This window comes from Penicillium concentricum (genome assembly GCF_028827145.1).
Source record: "Penicillium concentricum strain IBT 3081 chromosome Unknown utg000001l_segment0_segment0, whole genome shotgun sequence".
Lineage (NCBI taxonomy): Eukaryota > Fungi > Ascomycota > Eurotiomycetes > Eurotiales > Aspergillaceae > Penicillium > Penicillium concentricum.
In genome coordinates, this window is record NW_026622754.1 from 8722996 (window position 1) to 8742798 (window position 19803).

Genomic DNA, 19803 nt, shown 5'->3' on the forward strand with positions numbered 1-19803 from the left:
CCACGTCCGTGGTATTTTAAGCGGATCAGAGATGCCTCTATACTTGGACTGTTGCCTGGTTATGACCCCCGAAGCCCAAGATATACGGAACATTAAAGGAATTGAAGGGATTACAGATGAATGCGTTGGGCCATTTGCTTTGTCCTAGATGATAATTTGCTTTCAAAATTGCTTAGATCTCAAGGATAATTGCTTAAGAGATTTGTCTTCAATTGCAAGGGTAACTAAACGCCGTCTATGCTAAATGGCGCCATGCCGAATTCCAAACGCCCTGCCCATGCCAGTAGATGCGTCATTATGTAAAGAACAAACAATATTATTTTATGGCGCATCGAGCATCATGAGGTCCGCATCAATGTTGTCGTCGTATTCGTCCTCGACGATTCGGGATGCGGATGGAATCATTCCGCCCATTGCGTGCCCGTTATTCACCTCCTCTCTCATCATCCGCTCTTCCTCAGTTTTCCTCTTTGCCTCATGACGCTCGATATCAGCCAAGCCCCAGGTGGAAATGCCTTCTTGATCTTTCGCTCTGAAAGGTTGGGCCATGGTCCGCAGAAAGTTCTTGGCATTCGATACAGCCATATCAGTGCTAAGATTGGTTTCGCTGTCCAACATTGCCTGGTTGATCCACTTGGGGAGTTGGGGGCGCTTTCGCTCGAATCGACGATCCGCCAACACCATGACTCCGTAGTCGTCCTTACCACGCAGGACACGACCCAAACACTGGGCGGCATGTCGAATGGCATCGAAAGATAAGAAGTCGTTCTCCCGAATACGATAGTTCTCACGTAAGAACTCAAGACGAGCTTTCAGGATTCGAGATTCAGTGTATTGGAAGGGAACACCAATACAAATGACTGCACGACCGTAATGGTGATCGAAATCAATACCCTCAGAAACTTTGCCGCGAGCGACACAGAACAAGATCGCGCCACGTCCATTGCAACACGCTGTTCGATAGGTCTCCAGAGCGAGTGAAGATTCTTGTGCATCAGGTGTTTCGACGAGAATCAATTTGTAGTTCCAGATTTGATCCAAGATACCCATACCTTGCCACATGCTGATGATTGATTCCATGTAGAGGTAAGAGGGGAAGAAAACGACAACGCCATCGGGTGTGATACGAGAAAACTCGGTCACCAGACTTCCGTAGTTTCGCACAACACCGGGGTCATTGCGAATTCCAAACGAAGATGAAACCTGTGCTTGGTCTGAGCCTCGAGTGACAATCATCGGCAGGAAAGATCGTCGAGCGAGTGTCATGCTGTATGATTCTTGGAGAACAGCAGTGAATCCCAACATCTTCGGATACATTTCCAAGGGTGACAAAGTTCCCGAGGTAATGATCACAGACCTGAAGCGATCGAATACCGGCTTGATAGCAATGGCGGCATCCAAGCACGTGAAATGGAGGATGGGGTTTGGTACAGTAGCCGCTTCGGACTCGAAGGGTTCAAGGATAAGAACAAACCCCTTGTCGTAAGTTGCGACCAGTGTTGCAAAGGTGGCCACCTCCTGAAGAGGTTGATAGTCTTCGATGTTGACAAGTTCCAGCGTCCGTACAAGTGACGTTAAACGCTCCGCGCAAAACCTCAGAGGCTTTCGTTCAATATAGGTAAGGTCTTTTAGATGAGTAAGGAAAGAAGGGGGTGTCTCGGATATGGTATGGGTAACTTTCATCCGAGTCTTCAGATACTCGATAAATCTCTTCAAGAAAGAGATGAAATGCTCAGCCCGGCGGATGTTACCAGGAACAGCTTCCTTGAGTAGGTCATCTGGCAAGACCGGATTCGAGATAAATTGGTCTTCTTCCCGGGCCTTCTCAGCTTCCTGCAGTCCCTCCACTAATTTTGAGTATTCGTTCTTGAGCTTTTCCTCGTCCGTGCTCTTCATTTCTTCGATCTTGCGTTCCAGGTTGTTTGCACCCCGAGTCGCTTTTCGTAGGGAGTCTTCGCTTATGTCTAGACTGAGCGATTCGATACAGACGTTGTCAATGTTGTGCGCTTCGTCAAAGACCACGATGCAATCTTTCGAGAGCTCTCGGGAAACTCGTTCCGCAATTTTCGGATCGAGAAGATAGTGATAGGAATAGATAATAATATTGCACCATGGCATCTAGTGAAGGTTGTTAGAAATGGGACACTTTGTACGGCATACTCGCTCGATATCTTACCATGCGCCGAGCGGAGAAGTAGGGACATTGCTTGTGCTCTTCTCCATATCTTGCCAATCCATCCAGGGTGAAAACGCCCGGGGGGACGAGGTTATGTGGCTCAAGTAAGTCAAGGTTCTAGGTCTGTTAGCATGCTTAATGCCATATCGCAGATAACAAAGTCCTACCTCATGGTATACGCAAAGTTCAACATCTTCACCGCGCTCCTTCTTCTCCTTGACAAAACCAGCCGTCAAGCTTCTGCACCTAGCATCAACAACGGTACCACTCTTCTCTCTCTTTACCGAAGGATGAAGACAGAGGTTTTTCCGACTGGTAAGACCAAGCGCACGGAACTCCTCCTCATGACCAAGTTCCTTAGCACGATGTTCCATCAAAGCCTTCAACTCTGCTAAAGCTTTCTCGATCTCCGACATGGTTCGGGAGCAGTAGATGAGCTTACGGTGCTCTGGGTAGTGCTGTTGGTATGCGACGATCAATGACAATAGCGAAACTGTCTTGCCAGTCCCCGAAGGCATTTCCAGCACACAGTGACCCCCGACGTCGAGGGTCTTTTTGAGATCGCACATGTAGGCATACTGTTCGGGGTAGATGCGAGGATACGGAAACAGCACCGGAAGATCACTGTGACAGACGGATATGGTTAGTTTGGATACTAGATAGGACCATACACAGGGGACATACTCAATGAAGAACTTCATCTTGGCTGGGCTCCGATGCAAAACACAAGAGGGCAAAGAATCACAAGAGAAGAGAGCTTCGCTCTCATCTTTCGCGGCTCCGCCTTTGCGCTTGTCCTATTTGGGACAGCGATGACACAAACTCACGTGATGTGTATCTTGGTCCCGCGGATCTTTTGGAGATCCGATATTGAATGTGCTTGCAGCTTCACACGCGCGATGGAAGAGTGAAATACAGCATTCAAATCACATTACAATCCAGAATTCACAGAGCCCCTTGCTCTCTCCGAAGCCTTTCCAAATCCTCAACATCGAGGTCCTCCCCCACTACTTCCTTATCCCGCTGACCTCATACCCCACATGAGCAAAAAGTTCAAATCCCAGGCCTCCAGCAGTCGCGCTGCTGCCAGTGCCTTTGGATCATTTGGAGGCTTCTCTGGTGGTCTCTCCAGCGAAGGAAAGGAGCCGTCCGCTCTCACATACATTGCAGTACCGCCGGATCTTTCTCGCATTGCGGAGCAGCAAGTAGTTATCGCATTCAAGAATTTACTGAAGAAAGATGATATTACACGATTGAAGGCTCTAGAGGAGCTGCGCGACCATATATCAACAGTGGAAAAGAAGAAGGGAACACTGGATGATGGGTTTCTAGATGCATGGGTACGTATAGATCGCTTCTATATACAAACACCAAGTAATAACAATGTTTTGCTTCCAGGTCAGAATTTATCCCAGGCTCTCGATTGATTTGTCTCGCCGAGTACGTCAAATTGCCCATCCGATACAGGGTACAATTTCTGGTCTCGTTGGGAAGCGCATCGTGCCTACTTTACCCAAGGTCATCGGAGCATGGATCGCAGGAATTTACGACAATGATAAGCCAGTCCACCGCGCCGCCCTTGAATCGTTCACAAAAGTCTTTGCAACCGAAGAAAAAAGAAACAACGTGTGGAGGATCTACCAAAGCTCCATTTTGGACTTTGTAGATGATGTTATTCTTCACCAAACAGCCTTGACATTGAGTGATGAAAGGACAGTGAAGAGAGACGACGCCGAGGGGAAATATGCCCGTGTTGCAGGAGCCGCAATTTTGCTTTTCAACCGCGTACTAGGTATGTTAACCGTTTTTACCTGCAAGACTCCCTATCTGACCATTCATTGTTTCTAGGCAATTCGTCCGATGGAGATTTGCAGAAGAACCTACCAGAAATAGAGAATCTGCTAGCCAGCAAGAGTTTGTGGGCTCTCTGCCACCACGATGATCCATATGTTCGCCGGTCTATATACATCCTACTCCGGTCTGCGGTTTCCCGAGAGCCCGGATGGATTGACTGGAAGACTCTCAGTTCAGCCGTTATAGGCAAATCTTTGTCTCTCCAGCAAATAGGATCAGCAACCGAATTGTCAGAGTCCCTCCTTTTCTTAACTTCGCTGAGGCCTCAAATATGGACAGATGACTACACTGGGAAATCATCTGCCTCGAGGAGGTTGCGCCAGTACATGCAAAAAGGGTCCCAGGGTGGTCATTCTAATTTTTGGTCAAATTTAGACCAATTGCTTCGAATCGTCCCCCAAGAGGTACTAGCAGGTGCCGACAAGGCCACTGCTGACCATGGAATCACCTGTACCAGCGCAACTGCCTTGACTGAGGCTTTGCAAGAAGGCCTCAACTCAAGAGAAGAGCCGCGTTCAAACCTTGCTATCGGGTGGAGATCCTATACCCAGATAGGAATATGGCTTGCAACACTGATCCCCCAGGAGGAGAAGTCTGAATTCATCGCGAAGAGAATGTCTCCCTTGGTGGTGCATTACGTGCAAATTGACCCAGAGCTGACACAATGGTCACTTCCGGACCAGTCAGCCCAAGGGATTTGTGTGGAATATGTTTCCACTCTCGCTTCCACTGACAAAGCCCAGGAACTGCAATCATTGTGTACATCCCTTTCCGATGGTCTCCTAGAATCTGTGAAGCTGTCGTCTCCAGAACAATCAAAGGACTTCCGTGAATCCCAAGACTCAATATGCGCCCAATCCCAACGCCTCTTGGCTTTGAAGTCTGCTGTTCTCTCACGCGTCGCAGATACTGAGGTCGAGCCTCAAGTGCTGGAGGTCTTTGAAAGAACGAGCACTTCCCTTCTCGAAGGTTGTCTGGAAGTCCTGCGCACCCGTAATGGGAAGCCATATGGAGCTGCCGCCACGGTGGTGGAGTGTGTTCGCAGCCTGCCATTTGTCGCTAAAAAGTCCCAAGACCTCCAAAGTTTCGTGCAAAATGATGCACCGGAGCTTTTGCTTTCACCGTCGGCTGATCGATTGATCTCAATCATCCTGGAATGTCGGGAATGGGACGGATTTGCGTCTAGTTTCGAGAAAGTTGTCGAGCGAGCCTTGGCGCTGGAGCCAGAGCAGTCCAATGTGCATGTACTCCAAAGCTTACTTTCTTCTCTCGATTTCAACGCTGTTGAGCACAAAGAGAAGCTCAAATCGCTTGTTGTGCGGGCGCTTGGCAAAGCTTGCCAAGGAAGCCATGCCCATTGGCCTATTATCACTGCTGTTCTTCAAAACAAAACATCACATGGCGACTTGATGAATCAGATATTCTTATCCTTGATCGAGGCGTTGTCCTCAGATGACAAAGTCTTTGATGCCTTGCATGGGCTTTCTCATATCGGAAAGTCTGCACCATCTTCAGTTCGGGAGTTCCAAAATGGAGCTCTTGGATCGAAATTAGCAGGGAAGCTACTTTTCCTCACAGAATCACCATCTGAAGAGGTGGCAAGCTTGACATCAGCGTTGCTAAAATCATTGAAAGAATCTGGTGTTGGCGACACGAGTGCCAAGTCGGGTATCGAAATTCTCCAACATGGGTTCAGTCATGTGGATGAAGAGTCATTGTCGTGAGTGCTCCATTTCCATCATATTCCGCAGAGAATTGTGCTAATTTTGGTTCAGGATTGAATCACTTCTTGCTATCGCAGAAGAATTGCTGCCAGGTCTTACGGCCGAAGGCGCAGCTGGTACTGTGAAGGATATTCTGCCCTCTCGTAGTTCATGGGAGGAATCTCTGACCCCGTTTCTCCAACTTCCACCTCGCCCTTCCACTGCTATCACAAGTCCTCTAGGGGGCGCTGTTCACTTGATCCAGCGTGATCTATCTGACTCCTTCAAGGCTTTGTGGCCGACAATTCCTCGCGATTCAGAGCATCGCTCTTCTGCATTCCGCCTAGCAATCTTCACCATCAGCATTCTCTCTACTTCTAAGTTATTGAAACACCTGGACCAGGAGGACCTAGAGACATTGTTCCATTTCTTGCCCTTGGCAATTCAACTTATTGATGATGATTTGAGCATTGAGAATTGCAACGGCATCTCAGGCCTCGAGTTGGCTGATCAGCGGGAAGAGTACATGGAGATTGTTTTCGCCGGCCGAAAGGTGGTTGGTAACTGGATTCGCGACAATGAACCAGTCACCTTCGCACCCGAGAAGACTGTTTCATCTTTGTGTGCCGAGTTCTGGGAGACTAGACTAGAGGAATTAAAGGGTACATCTCCCTTGGACTATAGGGTTGGCGAAGCCTTCGTCAAGATAATGGCTGTTGCAGATTCATTGCCAAAGTCCAAATTACCGGAGGACGTTGCAAAGATCTGTAGGGAGGCCCGGACAGCAAATCTCATCCGTTCAGCATCTTGGTTTGCAGTATTGCGAAGCTCCATACTTTCGAATCCCATCGGAAACAGAATCTGCAATGAGCTAGTCGCCGATTCCACTGGACTCAAGCCCCAGGATTCTTCCCAAGGTGGTAAGTGCCTGATAACACATTAGCAAATATAGCACCAGTACTAACTGTGCGCAGGATTACGGAAGCTGGCTCTGTTGAATATCCTATTATCTGGGGAAGAAGATGTTGTCTCCAGCATTCCCACACAGAGATTGGTTTTCCTCACCAAGAACTTGATTGAATGTCTCCAATCCGACTCAATGTCTCTTGGTTTGAAATCCGAAGTGATCCAAACTTTGTCTCTTGTCCTTCCAGCTCTCGGTGAAATTTATGGATCTCACTGGGAAGAAAGCATGGCCATTCTCAACTCTGTATTGCAGGGAACTAATGGAGGCGAAGAGGCTCTACCATTACTGGTGTCATCTTTCAGACTCTTCGCACGATTGAAGTCTATCTCGGAAAGTGACAGCAATGATGACGTCCAAGATGCTTGGTCGGACCGAAAGGCCGGTCTTTTCAATGCCCTGGCCTCCACCATTGACACATTTGGTAAGTACTTTAGGTTTCTCTCATCACTGATATGCCTAACGAAATATAGATTCCTCAACCACATTCCACCAACCTCGGGATGTTGCTGTTGACTTATTACGACGCCTGATCAACACTATTCCTGTTGACAACTTGGAGGATGTCAGCGAAACTTTCCATCTTCTGACTGCGCACAGTCGAGCAGTTCAGCGAACTGCTTACACACTTCTCCACCACTATATCCCCCATGCTCAAGAGAAGGTGTCTTTTGAGGTCGCCTTATCAAAGACTGCAGTCAGTCTTCCTGATGAACTCATCTCTCTATTGCTTGAGCCCCCGACAATGCAAATGGTCTCTGCTGCCTACGGAGATGACAAGATGTGGACCAGTATGCGGTCGTATCTTCTCAGCTGGAAGGTGGTATTTGACCATTTCTCAAATGCTGTAAGTGTTGACTCTCACACAACAAATTGAAAGATAAACTTGCTAACAGCCCGGTCAGTCGCTTCCTGTTCAAGAATACTACATGTCGAGCATCAGAGAGAACAATATCCTCATCCCACTGCTGGAATTCACGTTTGATTTCCTTCAAAAATCGTACGGAAAGATGATCGATGCATCCAAACTTGATATTCGATCATTTGAGCCAGATGAGTCTGAGAGTGCCGAAAAGGAGACACAATGGCTTTTGGTACATTTGTACTATCTGTGTCTGAGATACTCCGCCAACATGACCAAGAATTGGTGGATTGACACCAAGAAACGCATCAAGGGTCCGGTAGAAATCTGGACAGAAAGATACGTGAGTGATCTTTGGTGGTCAGCCCTTTTAAACGACTAACCATAACTAATACTGTTCCCAGATCTCCCCGCTCGTCGTTGAAGATGCTCTCAAAAGCGTGACCGACTGGATTGCCACCCAGGATGCAAACGAAGAGCGCGCACTAGAGGTGAAGATTTCCCCGAAGACAGGCGAAATCATTGCCAGCATTCCTGTCGATGAGGAGTCGCCTCCAGTTGCCATTTCTATCACTCTTCCACCCGCGTACCCGCTTCAGCCTGCGTTGGTTGTTGGTCGCAGTCGCGTGCTTGTGGACGAGAAGAAATGGAAGAGCTGGCTGCTGACGATCCAGGGAGTTATCATGTTTGCCAATGGCAACCTGGTTGACGGGTTGTTGGCCTTCCGACGAAATGTCCAAGGTGCTCTGAAGGGCCAGAGCGAGTGTGCTATCTGTTACTCTGTTATCTCAACAGACATGCAGACACCAAACAAGCGGTGTGCCACTTGCAAGAACACCTTCCACTCGGTGTGTCTGTTCCGCTGGTTCAAGAGCAGCAACCAGAGCACTTGTCCTCTTTGCCGAAACAACTTTGTTTATGTTTAGATGCTTTGTTAAGTTTACTTGTACATAAAAAAGAGACATGACATGACCAACATAGGGCAGGGCCCTCGGGTTCAGTCCGATACCCGTGAAAGAAGCATTCCAGAGCCTATTTTCAGTATTGCAGATTCCATCAGTGATAAAAGGACCAAGTAGCCACATTTACACTGGATATGTACTGTACCCTATATCTGAGACTAATGAAACAGGGAGGTACACTCAGTACGTTTCGAGCCATACCCGATTGGGAAGTTGAACCTCTTTGATGTCCATGCCGAGGCTGTGGGTAATTACCATATTACAATTAGTTCTCTATATCTGCCTATAGCCCTGGGAATGGATATAACATTTTTGGCAGAAATGTACAAGAATCATAGTTCGTCCAAACCAGTTAGAGCGCCTTGTTGCATACCCCGGAATGATCTGACGCTTTTATTGCCTATAATAATGCGGAGAACTGCCACAATATGCAAGTGTGTCATACTTTCCAACCCCATATCCAATGGTCTGTCTATTTGAGCCAACCTAGTCTTGATCAAGCCTATACACCGGTTGATTCAGCCTAATTGTGTGATTCCCGTTCCATTTCTTCACGGCTGAACCTGGCGATCCTGCCCCATAAGGTTTCATACTACCATTAGGCAAAAATCCCCCCTCGGTCTAAAGGAACAAGTTTCGTTTTTTGATGACCTTCTGACTATAATTGACAAAGGGAAAACTTAGATCTACTTTTTATATATAAAGCAACCGTGTCTCCGCAGTTCGAACCACAAAAACTACTTGCATACACAAGAATATTCAAGGCAACAACTCGGCTTGTTCTACTTTAATTGATATAAACTGGCACCATGATTTCCAATATCTTGACATTCTCCCTTCTTGCCGGCGGCGCCCTCGCTGTCCCAGTTGAAGTTGATATTGAGAAACGTATCACCTGCCCAGGCATCCACATCTTTGGTGCGCGCGAGACCACCGTATCACCCGGATACGGCTCATCCAGCACGGTTGTCAATGGCCTTCTCAGTGCCTACTCAGGCTCTACAGCCGAAGCCATCAGCTACCCTGCATGCGGTGGACAATCATCCTGCGGCGGCGTGAGCTACTCCAACTCAGTTGCTCAGGGCATCGCAGCTGTCGCATCGGCTGTGAACTCCTATAACACACAGTGCCCATCGACCAAGCTTGTTCTGGTCGGATATTCCCAGGTGAGCTATACTTCCTCGCCTATCTATCACGAAAGAACAACTTCTGACGATGATCCAGGGTGGTGAAATCATGGACGCAGCCTTGTGCGGTGGCGGCGTCCCCAACCAAGGCTATACCAATACTGCGGTCCAGCTGTCGACGTCTGCTGTGAATATGGTCAAGGCAGCCATTTTCATGGGTGATCCACTATACGTGGCAGGCTTGCCGTATGATGTTGGAACTTGTGCTGCTGGAGGCGTATGGACTTCCCTATATTCCCCTTGAACTTGGGAGCTTTGGATCTAACGATCGAGATATAGTTCGACGCACGTCCTTCTGGCTTCTCTTGCCCGTCCGCCAGTAAGATTCAATCATACTGTGACGCCGCGGACCCGTACTGCTGTAACGGCAGCAACGACGCGACCCACCAGGGCTACGGAGCTGAATATGGCGCACAAGCTATTGCATTTGTCAAGAGTAAGTTGGCTTAGGTGTGGATCTAGTGGCAGCTCTACCAATACATATATTGACAGGGATGTTGTGCATGGAAGAGTTAGATAGGCCTGGCACTGTGGTAACTCGGTGGTATTGACTGTAGGGAGTCAGATTCTTGTCGTAAATGTTGGACTCGCGATGTTTACTTTACATAACTTCTACAATTATCCTCGCCGTCAAATATAATCTTGAACTTAGTTAAAGATTAGGGTTTAGTCACCGAGTCGATCAAACAAGACCAGATTCAAACAAGACCAGATGGCATTTTGTATGGATGAGATGTAGGCGCAGAAAAGCCCAATAAAGATCTATAAATTAGGAATTGGTCTCGAGATATTAATATTTTAGAAATCAAGTTCGATTTTTCGAGAGACGGACAAATCGGAGATGAAATTGAGAGGCGATATTCCCCCAGATAGCTACCCCACCACGGAAGCTCCGAGCTCCAAGCTTCCTCCATTCCTCATGGCCTCTCACATCCCCAACCTAAACACTCTCCGACGAGGCCGAGGCCGAGGCCGTGGCATAGGTCGCATAGAAGAAGCTGGACTCCCTTCTGGAAAAGACCGCATCGTTCAAGGCACAGACAATGACGCAAGCGTGTCCCGCCTCAGTGCGGTCGAGCTAGGATACCTGGAGGATGCGTACGCAGCAGCATTGACACCTGCCGGGTCAGCGACACGGAGATTGCCAATTATTAACAGAGGTGAGCCTAATTCCTCAAATTATGCTTTCCCCAATGGCAAAAGAGCATATGGCTGACCGAGAGACCTCCCCGCGTACCAGGAACCTACGCCCGCACAACAGCCATCGACCAGCTCGTGGCGCGTTTCCTCGGCCCGTACTCACCGGAAAATACACACAAGAAACAGATCATATCTCTAGGCGCCGGGTCAGACACGCGCGTATTCCGGCTTCTCTCGTCGCGCCAAACCCCGGACTTCGTTTACCACGAGCTCGATTTCGCAGTCAACACAGCGGATAAGATCCGCGCGATTAGATCGGCGCCTGTACTGCAGCGCGCCCTGGGGATTGATTCGTCGGAAAAGAATACCGGAGTTACCGTGTCGGAGGCCGGGGACGCGCTCCATTCGCCTTCGTACCATGTCCACCCGGTTGATCTGCGGTCGCTGCCGACGTGCAGTGACCCTGCTGGAGCACTGCCGGGTGTGGAGACAGGATTGCCCACTTTGCTGATATCCGAGTGCTGTTTGGTTTATCTCTCGCCCGTTGAAGCGGAGCAGGTGGTTGCGTTCTTCACGCAACGCCTTTTTGGCCATGGGCGGGCAGTACTTGGACATGGAGACATCTTGCAGGAGGCGCAAGCAGATATCGCTCCCCTCGGGTTGATTCTTTATGAGCCTATAAGACCAAATGATGCCTTTGGTCGTACGATGGTGTCGAACCTTGCGGCGCGAGGGATCCAGCTCAAGACTCTCTCTAGGTATGCGTCGCTTGAAGCGCAGCGAGACCGCTTCCGAGACCAGGGCTTTGGGAATGGCCAGGCTGTGGCTGATATTGAATTTATTTGGAAGCGGTGGGTTAACGAGGATGAGAAAGAAAGAGTTGCTGGGCTAGAGATGCTCGATGAGATGGAGGAGTGGCAGTTGCTTGCACGGCATTATTGCATTGCGTGGGGATGGAGGGACCGCGATGATGTCTTGGCTTTTGCTGGGTGGAAAGACCTAGAGGCTCAGCAAGGCGAGTAGCTTCATTTGTGAATATTTGATGTCTGATGATACCGCTCTATTTATAACGAAAGGTCATGATGCATGTCTGAAAAGACAAACCAAAATCATTTTGGGGCAAGAGGCCCTGTCCAACACGATGCAGTATATGCAGAGCAAGTTTAGATTCCATACCTTTACTCTGGTCCAAGCGCAGGTCTATGAGGCTTACACTAGGAAGTATAAAATATCACAGTACCATGTCGATGCGACCTGTCATATATTGTTAGATGCATGGGGCCCCGCAAAGTTAAGGCCGAGTGGATAATCATGCGAGGAACATCAACAGTCCTTGCAGCAAAGTCAAAAAAGACATCCTGTTCATATGCCACTCTTAGCACCCGTTGCAGCGGAATTTGATCGAAGCGAATGCAAGGATACCGCTTGGGACTGAGCTATCTGACAAATATCTTACAAATCAATCTTTCAACTTGGAAGTATAAAGAAAAGACTCACTCGGTCTTTGTCCTTGACGAGGTAGCCCTGGAAGACTTGGCCCTAGAAAACTTGAATAATCCAATGTAATTGGCTCAAGCCATCGAATACACCGACCTTTGACACCTGCATCAAATACTAAATCAGCTCCATGCTTCTTGCATTGATATCCCTACCGAGTACAGGGGTGCTGCCAGGGTTCCTCACTACGCACTTTACACTTTGTGCAACTCTGGGGTGTCTTGTACATAGGCATTGATAGACCCATTCAATGCGGCTCACGATCAAACTGATCATAGTGATGATCCTGTTGATCTCCTGCTATGTTATCAAAAACCCCATACTCTCCCAAGCCAAGCTTTAACCAAGCCAAGCGACATCGGCAGTCGGGACAACACGTTCTAGGGCTTCGGATGTCTTGTCCATGTGATGCCGTGCCTATCAAAAAGAAGCAAGAGTCCAAGGTTTTCCTAGCTGTGGTTCTATTGGCTCCAGGAATGGATATGTGCTGGATTGTATGATGATCAACAGAGACCGGTGCAGGGTTTGATTGGGATTGACGGGCAACCAGGCTAAAAGAGCTTCGGTGGAGTTCTCTCCTTTTTAACGTATGTTAAAATTATATATTGATTTGTCTTTCAATGCAATGCAAATTCAGAGATTAAATGAGATGTCATGTGATAAGATCAAGGGTTCTCAAACGTTGCGCCGAGCAACGTGTTTCTCCTCCCTCCTCCACCTTCCTCCACCCTCCTCATTATTTGTTTCATATTTTTGTTTTCTTTTGTTGAAAGAGTTCGGGAGATAACTCCACAAGATCATATCTCTCAGCTTATTGGCCTTCATCCTGCCAAGCAGGAACCATCGGGGTAATGCCGTTCATCATTGGCTGCAGGTTATCATTGCCCCTGACGCTAAAGTATCTAGTGGCTCCATGTGGCTGTCAACTAGCGGAGTTTGCTTCAGGGGCAAAGCTTTTTGGGGGTCCAAAGCAGCCCGCATAATTCCAGTTTCGGAGGGAAATTATCAGAATTATGGGCAATCACAGACGAGCCGCTCGCGAAAGCCGGGGCTGCCCTGCTCTGTACCCCAATTGGTGCCGGGATTACGCGCACATCATCCCAGATCTAACGCCTTTTCAGGCTAGCACACTCGTGGACCTGAGCCAGGACCCTCCCCGGAGGCCGTGTCCCTTTTCTTGGTGCTTTTCCCCGTTTCTTTCCTTTCCCTCGTCTTGACCTTCATTATTATCTGTGAGCACTGTGTCTGTCCTGGCCATCGGCCGTATACCTTTTGTCACTCGTTTGACTTAGCCATTCGCTTCATATATTCATTCATTTATTGATATTTATCAATTTGCCAAGTCTTTTCCCCCTGACACAATGAAGTTCCAGATCACATCCTTCCGCGCAGCGGCGCTTGTCGCCCTCATTGCGAGCGCCGAAGCCGCCAAACATAGCCATGGCAACAGCCATCACCACGAGACTCGTGATGTGGCTCTGGAGAAGAGGGGTGAAAAGTGCAAGTTCCCCTCCGACGCTGGCCTGGTTGCGATCACTCCGAATGAGGAAAATGCGGGCTGGGCTATGAGCCCCGACGAGCCCTGCAAACCTGGCAACTACTGCCCTTACGCTTGCCCCCCCGGTGAGGTGTCTATGCAGTGGGATCCCAAGGCGACCTCCTACTCTTACCCTATGTCCATGAGGGGTGGTCTGTACTGTGACGAGAGCGGCAAAATCCAGAAGCCCTTCCCCAACCGCGACTACTGTGAATCGGCCGCTGGTGTTCTCAAGGCCCGCAACAAGTGTGGAAAGGCTGTCTCTTTCTGCCAGACTGTGCTGCCCGGAAATGAGGCCATGCTTATCCCCACCATGGTTGAGGACCTGGCCGATCTGGCCGTGCCTGGCATGTCCTACTGGTGCTCCACTGCTGCACAGTACTACATTAACGCTCCTGGTGTCACCGCGGAGGAGGGCTGTGTCTGGGGTAGCTCCGCGAACCCCGTGGGTAACTGGTCCCCGTATACCGCTGGTGCCAATACCGACGACGATGGCAACACCTTCCTGAAGATCGGCTGGAACCCTATCTACCTGGAAACTACCACTCCCTTCCGCAAAGTCAAGCCTGACTTCGGTGTCGAGATTGAGTGTGAGGGTGATGGCTGCCAAGGCTTGCCCTGCAAGATCGACCCTGCTGTCAACGACGTCAACGAGATGGTCGGTAAGCCCTTCGTTGGCGCTGGTGGCGCCACCGGCTGCGTCGTGACCATCCCCAAGGGTGAAACCGCGCACATCATCGTCTTCGAGAAGGAGGGTAACGGCAGCACCTCGTCCGAGACCATCGAGGTTTCCACCAGCTCTCGTACCACCACTAAGAGCGCCAGCTCCAGTACCACAACCTCGACTACCACTGCTGCTCCCACTAGCACCACCACTACTGAGAAACCAACCTCCACCTCCACCTCCACCTCAACTTCTACTCACTCGTCGACTTCAACCTCGACTCGTACTTCTACCTCCAGCTCCACCTCTACTGCTGGCTCCAGCTCCACAACTCACATGTCGAGCGTCACCAACCCCGCCCGCTTGCCCAAGTCGAGCCCGGCAGGCTATACCTACCAGCCCCACGTGCTGACCGGCTCTGCTGATATCCAAGCGGCCTCCACAACGACCGCTGCCGCTGCCGCAGCGTCCACCTCTTCCACTGGCGGTGCTACTAGCGCCACCGTCTCCATGTTGACCCTGGCCTTCGGCGCCATGGCCGCCATAGTCGTGGGCATCTAAATCAGCTTCAACTGATTCGGCTATATTGACTGCACAATATTGCATATACAGGGTGTGTACCGACACCACCTTGAGGCATCTTCTCCGCACTATATTTGCCTGCGGTAATCAATCTTGAAATTCCGCGGGCGTCTATTACTGTTTGATTCTTTCACATTTTTAATTCTTCTTCTACATAATCCCCCCTTTTTTACGATTCTTCACATCCCTTGGATGTCCTTTTCACGACGCTCAACGTTGACCCTTTTTTACTCTGCTTCATGACATTTATATCCCTTGGCTCCTCAGCATTGCTCTTCTTTCCTTTCAGCTTGTTGAATATCCGTTTTATTGCTTCTGGTACGCAGTGGGTTTTTGTTTTTGGTTATACACGATGGTTGGGGCTGAACCAACCAAACCCTTTTTTTGGCTGGACATTGGAAAAATAGTGTTTATTTTTTATTCGTCAATCCTTACCACTAGGATCTTCGAAGATCTCAGACAGATTCTTATAGAATATTCCGAGTGCTATCTCACTATTCATTCTTGCTTTGTTTCTTCGGGCCAAGCACCACTGTCCTTGAAATACTCGATAAATTGAATATAAACAAACATTGAAATGCCCTAATTCCGATATATAAGACGCCATGTACATGCATCATTATTATCAGATGCTCACATCTTATATACATCAAACTATAACGCCAATAGAACTCGAGAGCGAGCCAGTCCTTGTCCTCAATCCACATGCAGACATCCCCTCCCCAAACGCCAAACCCAAACAATTCAAGCATCATATTCTCTGATAGGAACAATCAGATCAGGTCTCCTCGCCTCAACAGCCAACCCATTCAAATTCCGTTGTCTGACCTCGCGCAAGTATATTCGTTGCTCGTTGGACACGTCCTTGACAGTTTGTGAGTCGTCAAGGCCGTAGAACATAGTGTATATACTGAACCCGATGAGTCCGCCTACAACGCAGCCGGCGATGATGAGGAAGATGTAGAGAGGGTATTTGTCGGGGTTGCTCATGCTGCTGCGCTTAAGCAAGTTTGTAGCGTCGTTCATTGTGGATGTTTGTGTGATTGTTGACTCTAGTGTGCGTGGGATGGTAGGCATTGTGGGTTGAAGGGCTGTAGAAGATAAAAGGGTCTCGTTAGTTGTTGAACATAGGGGGGTGATGTGAGGCTGTATAAGTACATTCAAGGGTCAAAAGAGGGTGTCAATGTCAGATTCTTCTTTGTATGCAAATGTCGAAATGACTGTGGGGAGATTGGGATTATAGAGATAGGAAACAGCAGATCAGTGTGCGAACCCTGACAGCTAAATAAGTAAGCGCAGCCTACACACTAAAATACCTCGTTTCTACACCTACAGCTAAGCAATGCTGAAACGCGAAGGGATTGCTAAAATCAACCATAGACCTGTGATATTCTTCCCAAATAGGAATAGCGGTAGCACACTCCCACACCAATGACATCAGGAACCGAGCGGACCAATCAGCGTGGTTCGGACCCTGGTGGGTCGACCAATTAAAATTGCGCTAAAGAGACTAAAAGAGACTAAAAGTTCTAAATATGTATATACGGATTTTGACCGGATAGTTAGCTTCTCTTTTTCTCACGGACCCTCGGCCCCAAATTCCAGATCTAATCTGCTATAGTGGGCTGTCCTCACTTTCATTGGTTTGATCGTGTTTTGTGTCGTGCTTGATTGGTGTCTCTCTCTGGGCCCGCATCAGGTGCAGCAATTCGAGCCCCAATTCGAGGATTGGGAGTTGCCGAATGTTTGGTTTCTTACATGTCTCAGATAACTCGGTCACTCCGTTTGCTAATTGGGACTCGTCAATTGTGACCTTACTAAGTGTGCCACCTGGACATAACTCTCTTGAATACTGCCTGACCAGAAGCTATCACCGCCTTCTGGAAGTATATATGCCATTTCTATTCGTATTTTGATACTAAGAAAAGAATTACCTAAGAATTTAAGGCCCGAGAAGCCAAGGGTAGGGTGCTAAGGCAGCTTAGAGTATATACCCTAGTTGAATACTATGAACTATATAAGCTTAATACCACTTCTTATCTGTTCTTTTTACTGTCTTTTTGTGGTTTCTTTCTAAAAAAGGAATAAAACTAGTTTATAGCATGGAATTACCATAATGTATAAAGTATTAATTATATTATAGAGGATATAATTATGAAGTATCAATTAAAAACACTTTGTACCACAGTAAGAGGCTATTCAGTCTTTGACAAGGCTCCTACTATAGTACTCACATGAACAATTGCTTTCTCTTCCACCTTAATCTAACCCATATCATACGAACCCAAGATATTTATCCCCTCTAATCGACGTTCCAAATCCCTTCAAATGTGATATTGTGTCTCACAAACTATATCCGGAGTATGAGACTAATAGATTTGGCTAAGAAGACACATCTTGCAGCCGTAGCAGAAGAAGAAAAGATGGTCATGGCTGGGCTGAAGTATTCACACCACACACCACACGGTAGACGTACAGCAACAGTGGGGCTTAGTTACAAGCGACTAAGTGTGCCACCTGGACACAACTCTTCATTGGATTATATTGCCAGTAATTTAGTCCTCACTTTCTAGGCTTAGGAGTAAATAATGTTGAAAATGCTTGAAAACTCTCGACTACTGCAATTGTAAACCTTCTAGTCGAATGGGAAAATCCAACAAATAAAGTCTCCAGTCAAAATTCTATTAACTTGTTTACCATATATAGATTATTTCTAATGTCCTTTCTGTTGACGTTGAATATATATTTAGGATCTCTTATTTTTAAATTCAATTTTTCTGTGCTCTCTTAATATTCGAGCAGAAGAGAAATAACAGAAATTGAAGTTATGAATCTGATGCATCAAACCCATATTCGAAATCGCATTATCGTGATGGCCGCAAATGTCCACCGTAACCTACCCGGTCGGTCAGCAAATCCTCAACGTGGACTGCGAATCTTATACCTTTCTTCGCCACATTCCACATTCCACATGCCACATCCAAATGGAGACAGTATGCGAGCCATGCTGGACATGTCGCAACCGCCGCATCCAATGCGACCAGTCCGGAACACCATGCGCCAAGTGCGAGAAGGCTGGCATGGAATGCTTCGACAAAAGACCTCTGAGGTGGGTTAAAGGCGTGGCGATTCGCGGAAAGATGCAAGGCCGTACGCACGAGGGTATATCGAATGGCTCTCCTATGCACACTTCTAGAATTACCAAATCGGCGCCATCGACACCGAAGAAATCGCATCGCGCGCTGGTCCAAGCTTCTGCCAGTACAAGCCTGCCGGTTACTTTGCAAGACCCGTCTATGTCAAATCTGGATCAAACTTCGAAGTATTATATAGACTACTGTAAGATCCGCATGCAAGCTCTAGACCCAAGGAATACTGACATCACATTCAGATAACGAACGGATATGCAAATTGTTCATTGTATACGACAGCGCCAGGAATCCATTCCGGAGTTTGATCTCCTTCGGGTTGAAAGATCCCGTCTTGCAGAAGGGCATACTTGCTCTCGCGGCGCGGCACCGTGCCAATACGGGCCAATCGTTCCATCAACTTCAAGCTCCGACACCTCCTAGCCTTATTAATGCCAATCGCGATGCGCTACTTTTCAAGCATCAAGCCATGGAAGCTCTCTCCCAGGTACTTGGCGATAGAACAATAGAAAAAAGTGACACAACCGTCGCTAGCATATTTCTCCTTATTTTCCTGGATCTCCTCGAGTTTGGAAGTGATGGTTGGAATTTCCATCTTGAGGGAGCCAAGGGTTTGATTGCATCACACCGGCCGATGCTGGAAACGCAAGCTGGAGTGAATAATGGACCTGGCCAGACAGTACAGGAAATCTGGGGGTTTATCTCCAATCAGATTCATTTGTGAGTTAGACCAAGCCTGATGGATGGTATAAATCTATGCGAGAGACTAACTGGTTATAAAATAGAATTGAAACGCTGGGAGCAACATTTTTACGACCCAAAGTACTGTCAGAATTCATATTTAACGGCCAAGCAGAGAGGCACCCCCAAGAAGAAATAGAGCAATCTTTCCTTGGATGTCCAGAGTTCCTGTTGTCGGCGATACAATTTCTCTCCAACGAAAGGGACACCATCGCAGGAGAGCTGCCAGATGGTGCCGCTCTCCAAACACATATACAAGATACCACCGCGATGCTGGAACTCATCCAAAACTTTGACTGTTACGCCTGGGCTTTGAGTCTCCAACATTCGAGACAGCCTTCTACAGACGAAATCAATAATCTCTGCAAATTATCACAGACATTCAAAACCGGGGCTTTGATATATGGGAGACGCGTTCTTGATGCACTCACAGAAACCATCACAGAGCAGGACGATTTGGTCTCTGAACTGTTGGGTCTGATTGCTAATCTGAAAGACGACGAGGCGCTTTTCAAATGTGTTCTGTGGGCTATCTTTGTGGCGGGCTTGGAGTGTCGGTCTCAGGCCCAAAAAGACTTTTTGGTTGAATCTTTAGAGAAGTTTTGGACTGAGACAAGCTGTTCGAATGTTATCACCGCAGCGAAAATCTTGAAAGATTACTGGGACCAGGAAGACGGCTTGGAGACACCCTCGCGGTGGATATTTGATATTGGTCGCTTGGGTCGTGACTGTCTTCTGATATAACATACCAAGCATTGAGAATAACTGAAATTCCACTGAAATTC

At 48.0% G+C, this 19803-nt stretch overlaps 6 protein-coding genes across 6 annotated transcripts; 4 read left to right on the forward strand and 2 right to left on the reverse strand.

The window, feature by feature from the left end:
- Window positions 1–321: 321 nt before the first annotated feature.
- Window positions 322–2877, reverse strand: N7517_003367 (TFIIH/NER complex ATP-dependent 5'-3' DNA helicase subunit RAD3; the record flags this gene model as incomplete). The annotated part of the gene is made up of 4 exons (XM_056721097.1): window positions 322–2118; window positions 2177–2293; window positions 2344–2800; window positions 2861–2877. 4 exons carry the CDS (start codon window positions 2875–2877, stop codon window positions 322–324), a joined length of 2388 nt encoding a protein of 795 aa, XP_056585232.1.
- A 339-nt stretch (window positions 2878–3216) lies between these two features.
- On the forward strand, window positions 3217–8485 carry N7517_003368 (ubiquitin-protein ligase RKR1; the record flags this gene model as incomplete). The annotated part of the gene is made up of 8 exons (XM_056721098.1): window positions 3217–3516; window positions 3575–3968; window positions 4025–5750; window positions 5806–6653; window positions 6708–7121; window positions 7171–7544; window positions 7603–7902; window positions 7964–8485. 8 exons carry the CDS (start codon window positions 3217–3219, stop codon window positions 8483–8485), a joined length of 4878 nt encoding a protein of 1625 aa, XP_056585233.1.
- An 845-nt stretch (window positions 8486–9330) lies between these two features.
- On the forward strand, window positions 9331–11871 carry ppm1 (protein C-terminal leucine carboxyl O-methyltransferase ppm1; the record flags this gene model as incomplete). Its single annotated transcript, XM_056721099.1, has 5 exons — window positions 9331–9687; window positions 9746–9925; window positions 9988–10144; window positions 10533–10868; window positions 10949–11871. The coding sequence occupies 5 exons, from the start codon at window positions 9331–9333 to the stop codon at window positions 11869–11871; spliced, it is 1953 nt and encodes a 650-aa protein (XP_056585234.1).
- A 1835-nt stretch (window positions 11872–13706) lies between these two features.
- Window positions 13707–15107, forward strand: N7517_003370 (SUN domain-containing protein; the record flags this gene model as incomplete). Its single annotated transcript, XM_056721100.1, has 1 exon — window positions 13707–15107. The coding sequence occupies one exon, from the start codon at window positions 13707–13709 to the stop codon at window positions 15105–15107; it is 1401 nt and encodes a 466-aa protein (XP_056585235.1).
- Window positions 15108–15872: 765 nt separating this feature from the next.
- N7517_003371 (uncharacterized protein) lies at window positions 15873–16205 on the reverse strand (the record flags this gene model as incomplete). Its single annotated transcript, XM_056721101.1, has 1 exon — window positions 15873–16205. One exon carries the CDS (start codon window positions 16203–16205, stop codon window positions 15873–15875), a length of 333 nt encoding a protein of 110 aa, XP_056585236.1.
- A 1907-nt stretch (window positions 16206–18112) lies between these two features.
- Window positions 18113–19762, forward strand: N7517_003372 (Zn(II)2Cys6 transcription factor; the record flags this gene model as incomplete). Its single annotated transcript, XM_056721102.1, has 3 exons — window positions 18113–18467; window positions 18520–18997; window positions 19063–19762. 3 exons carry the CDS (start codon window positions 18113–18115, stop codon window positions 19760–19762), a joined length of 1533 nt encoding a protein of 510 aa, XP_056585237.1.
- Between the last annotated feature and the right edge of the window lie 41 nt (window positions 19763–19803).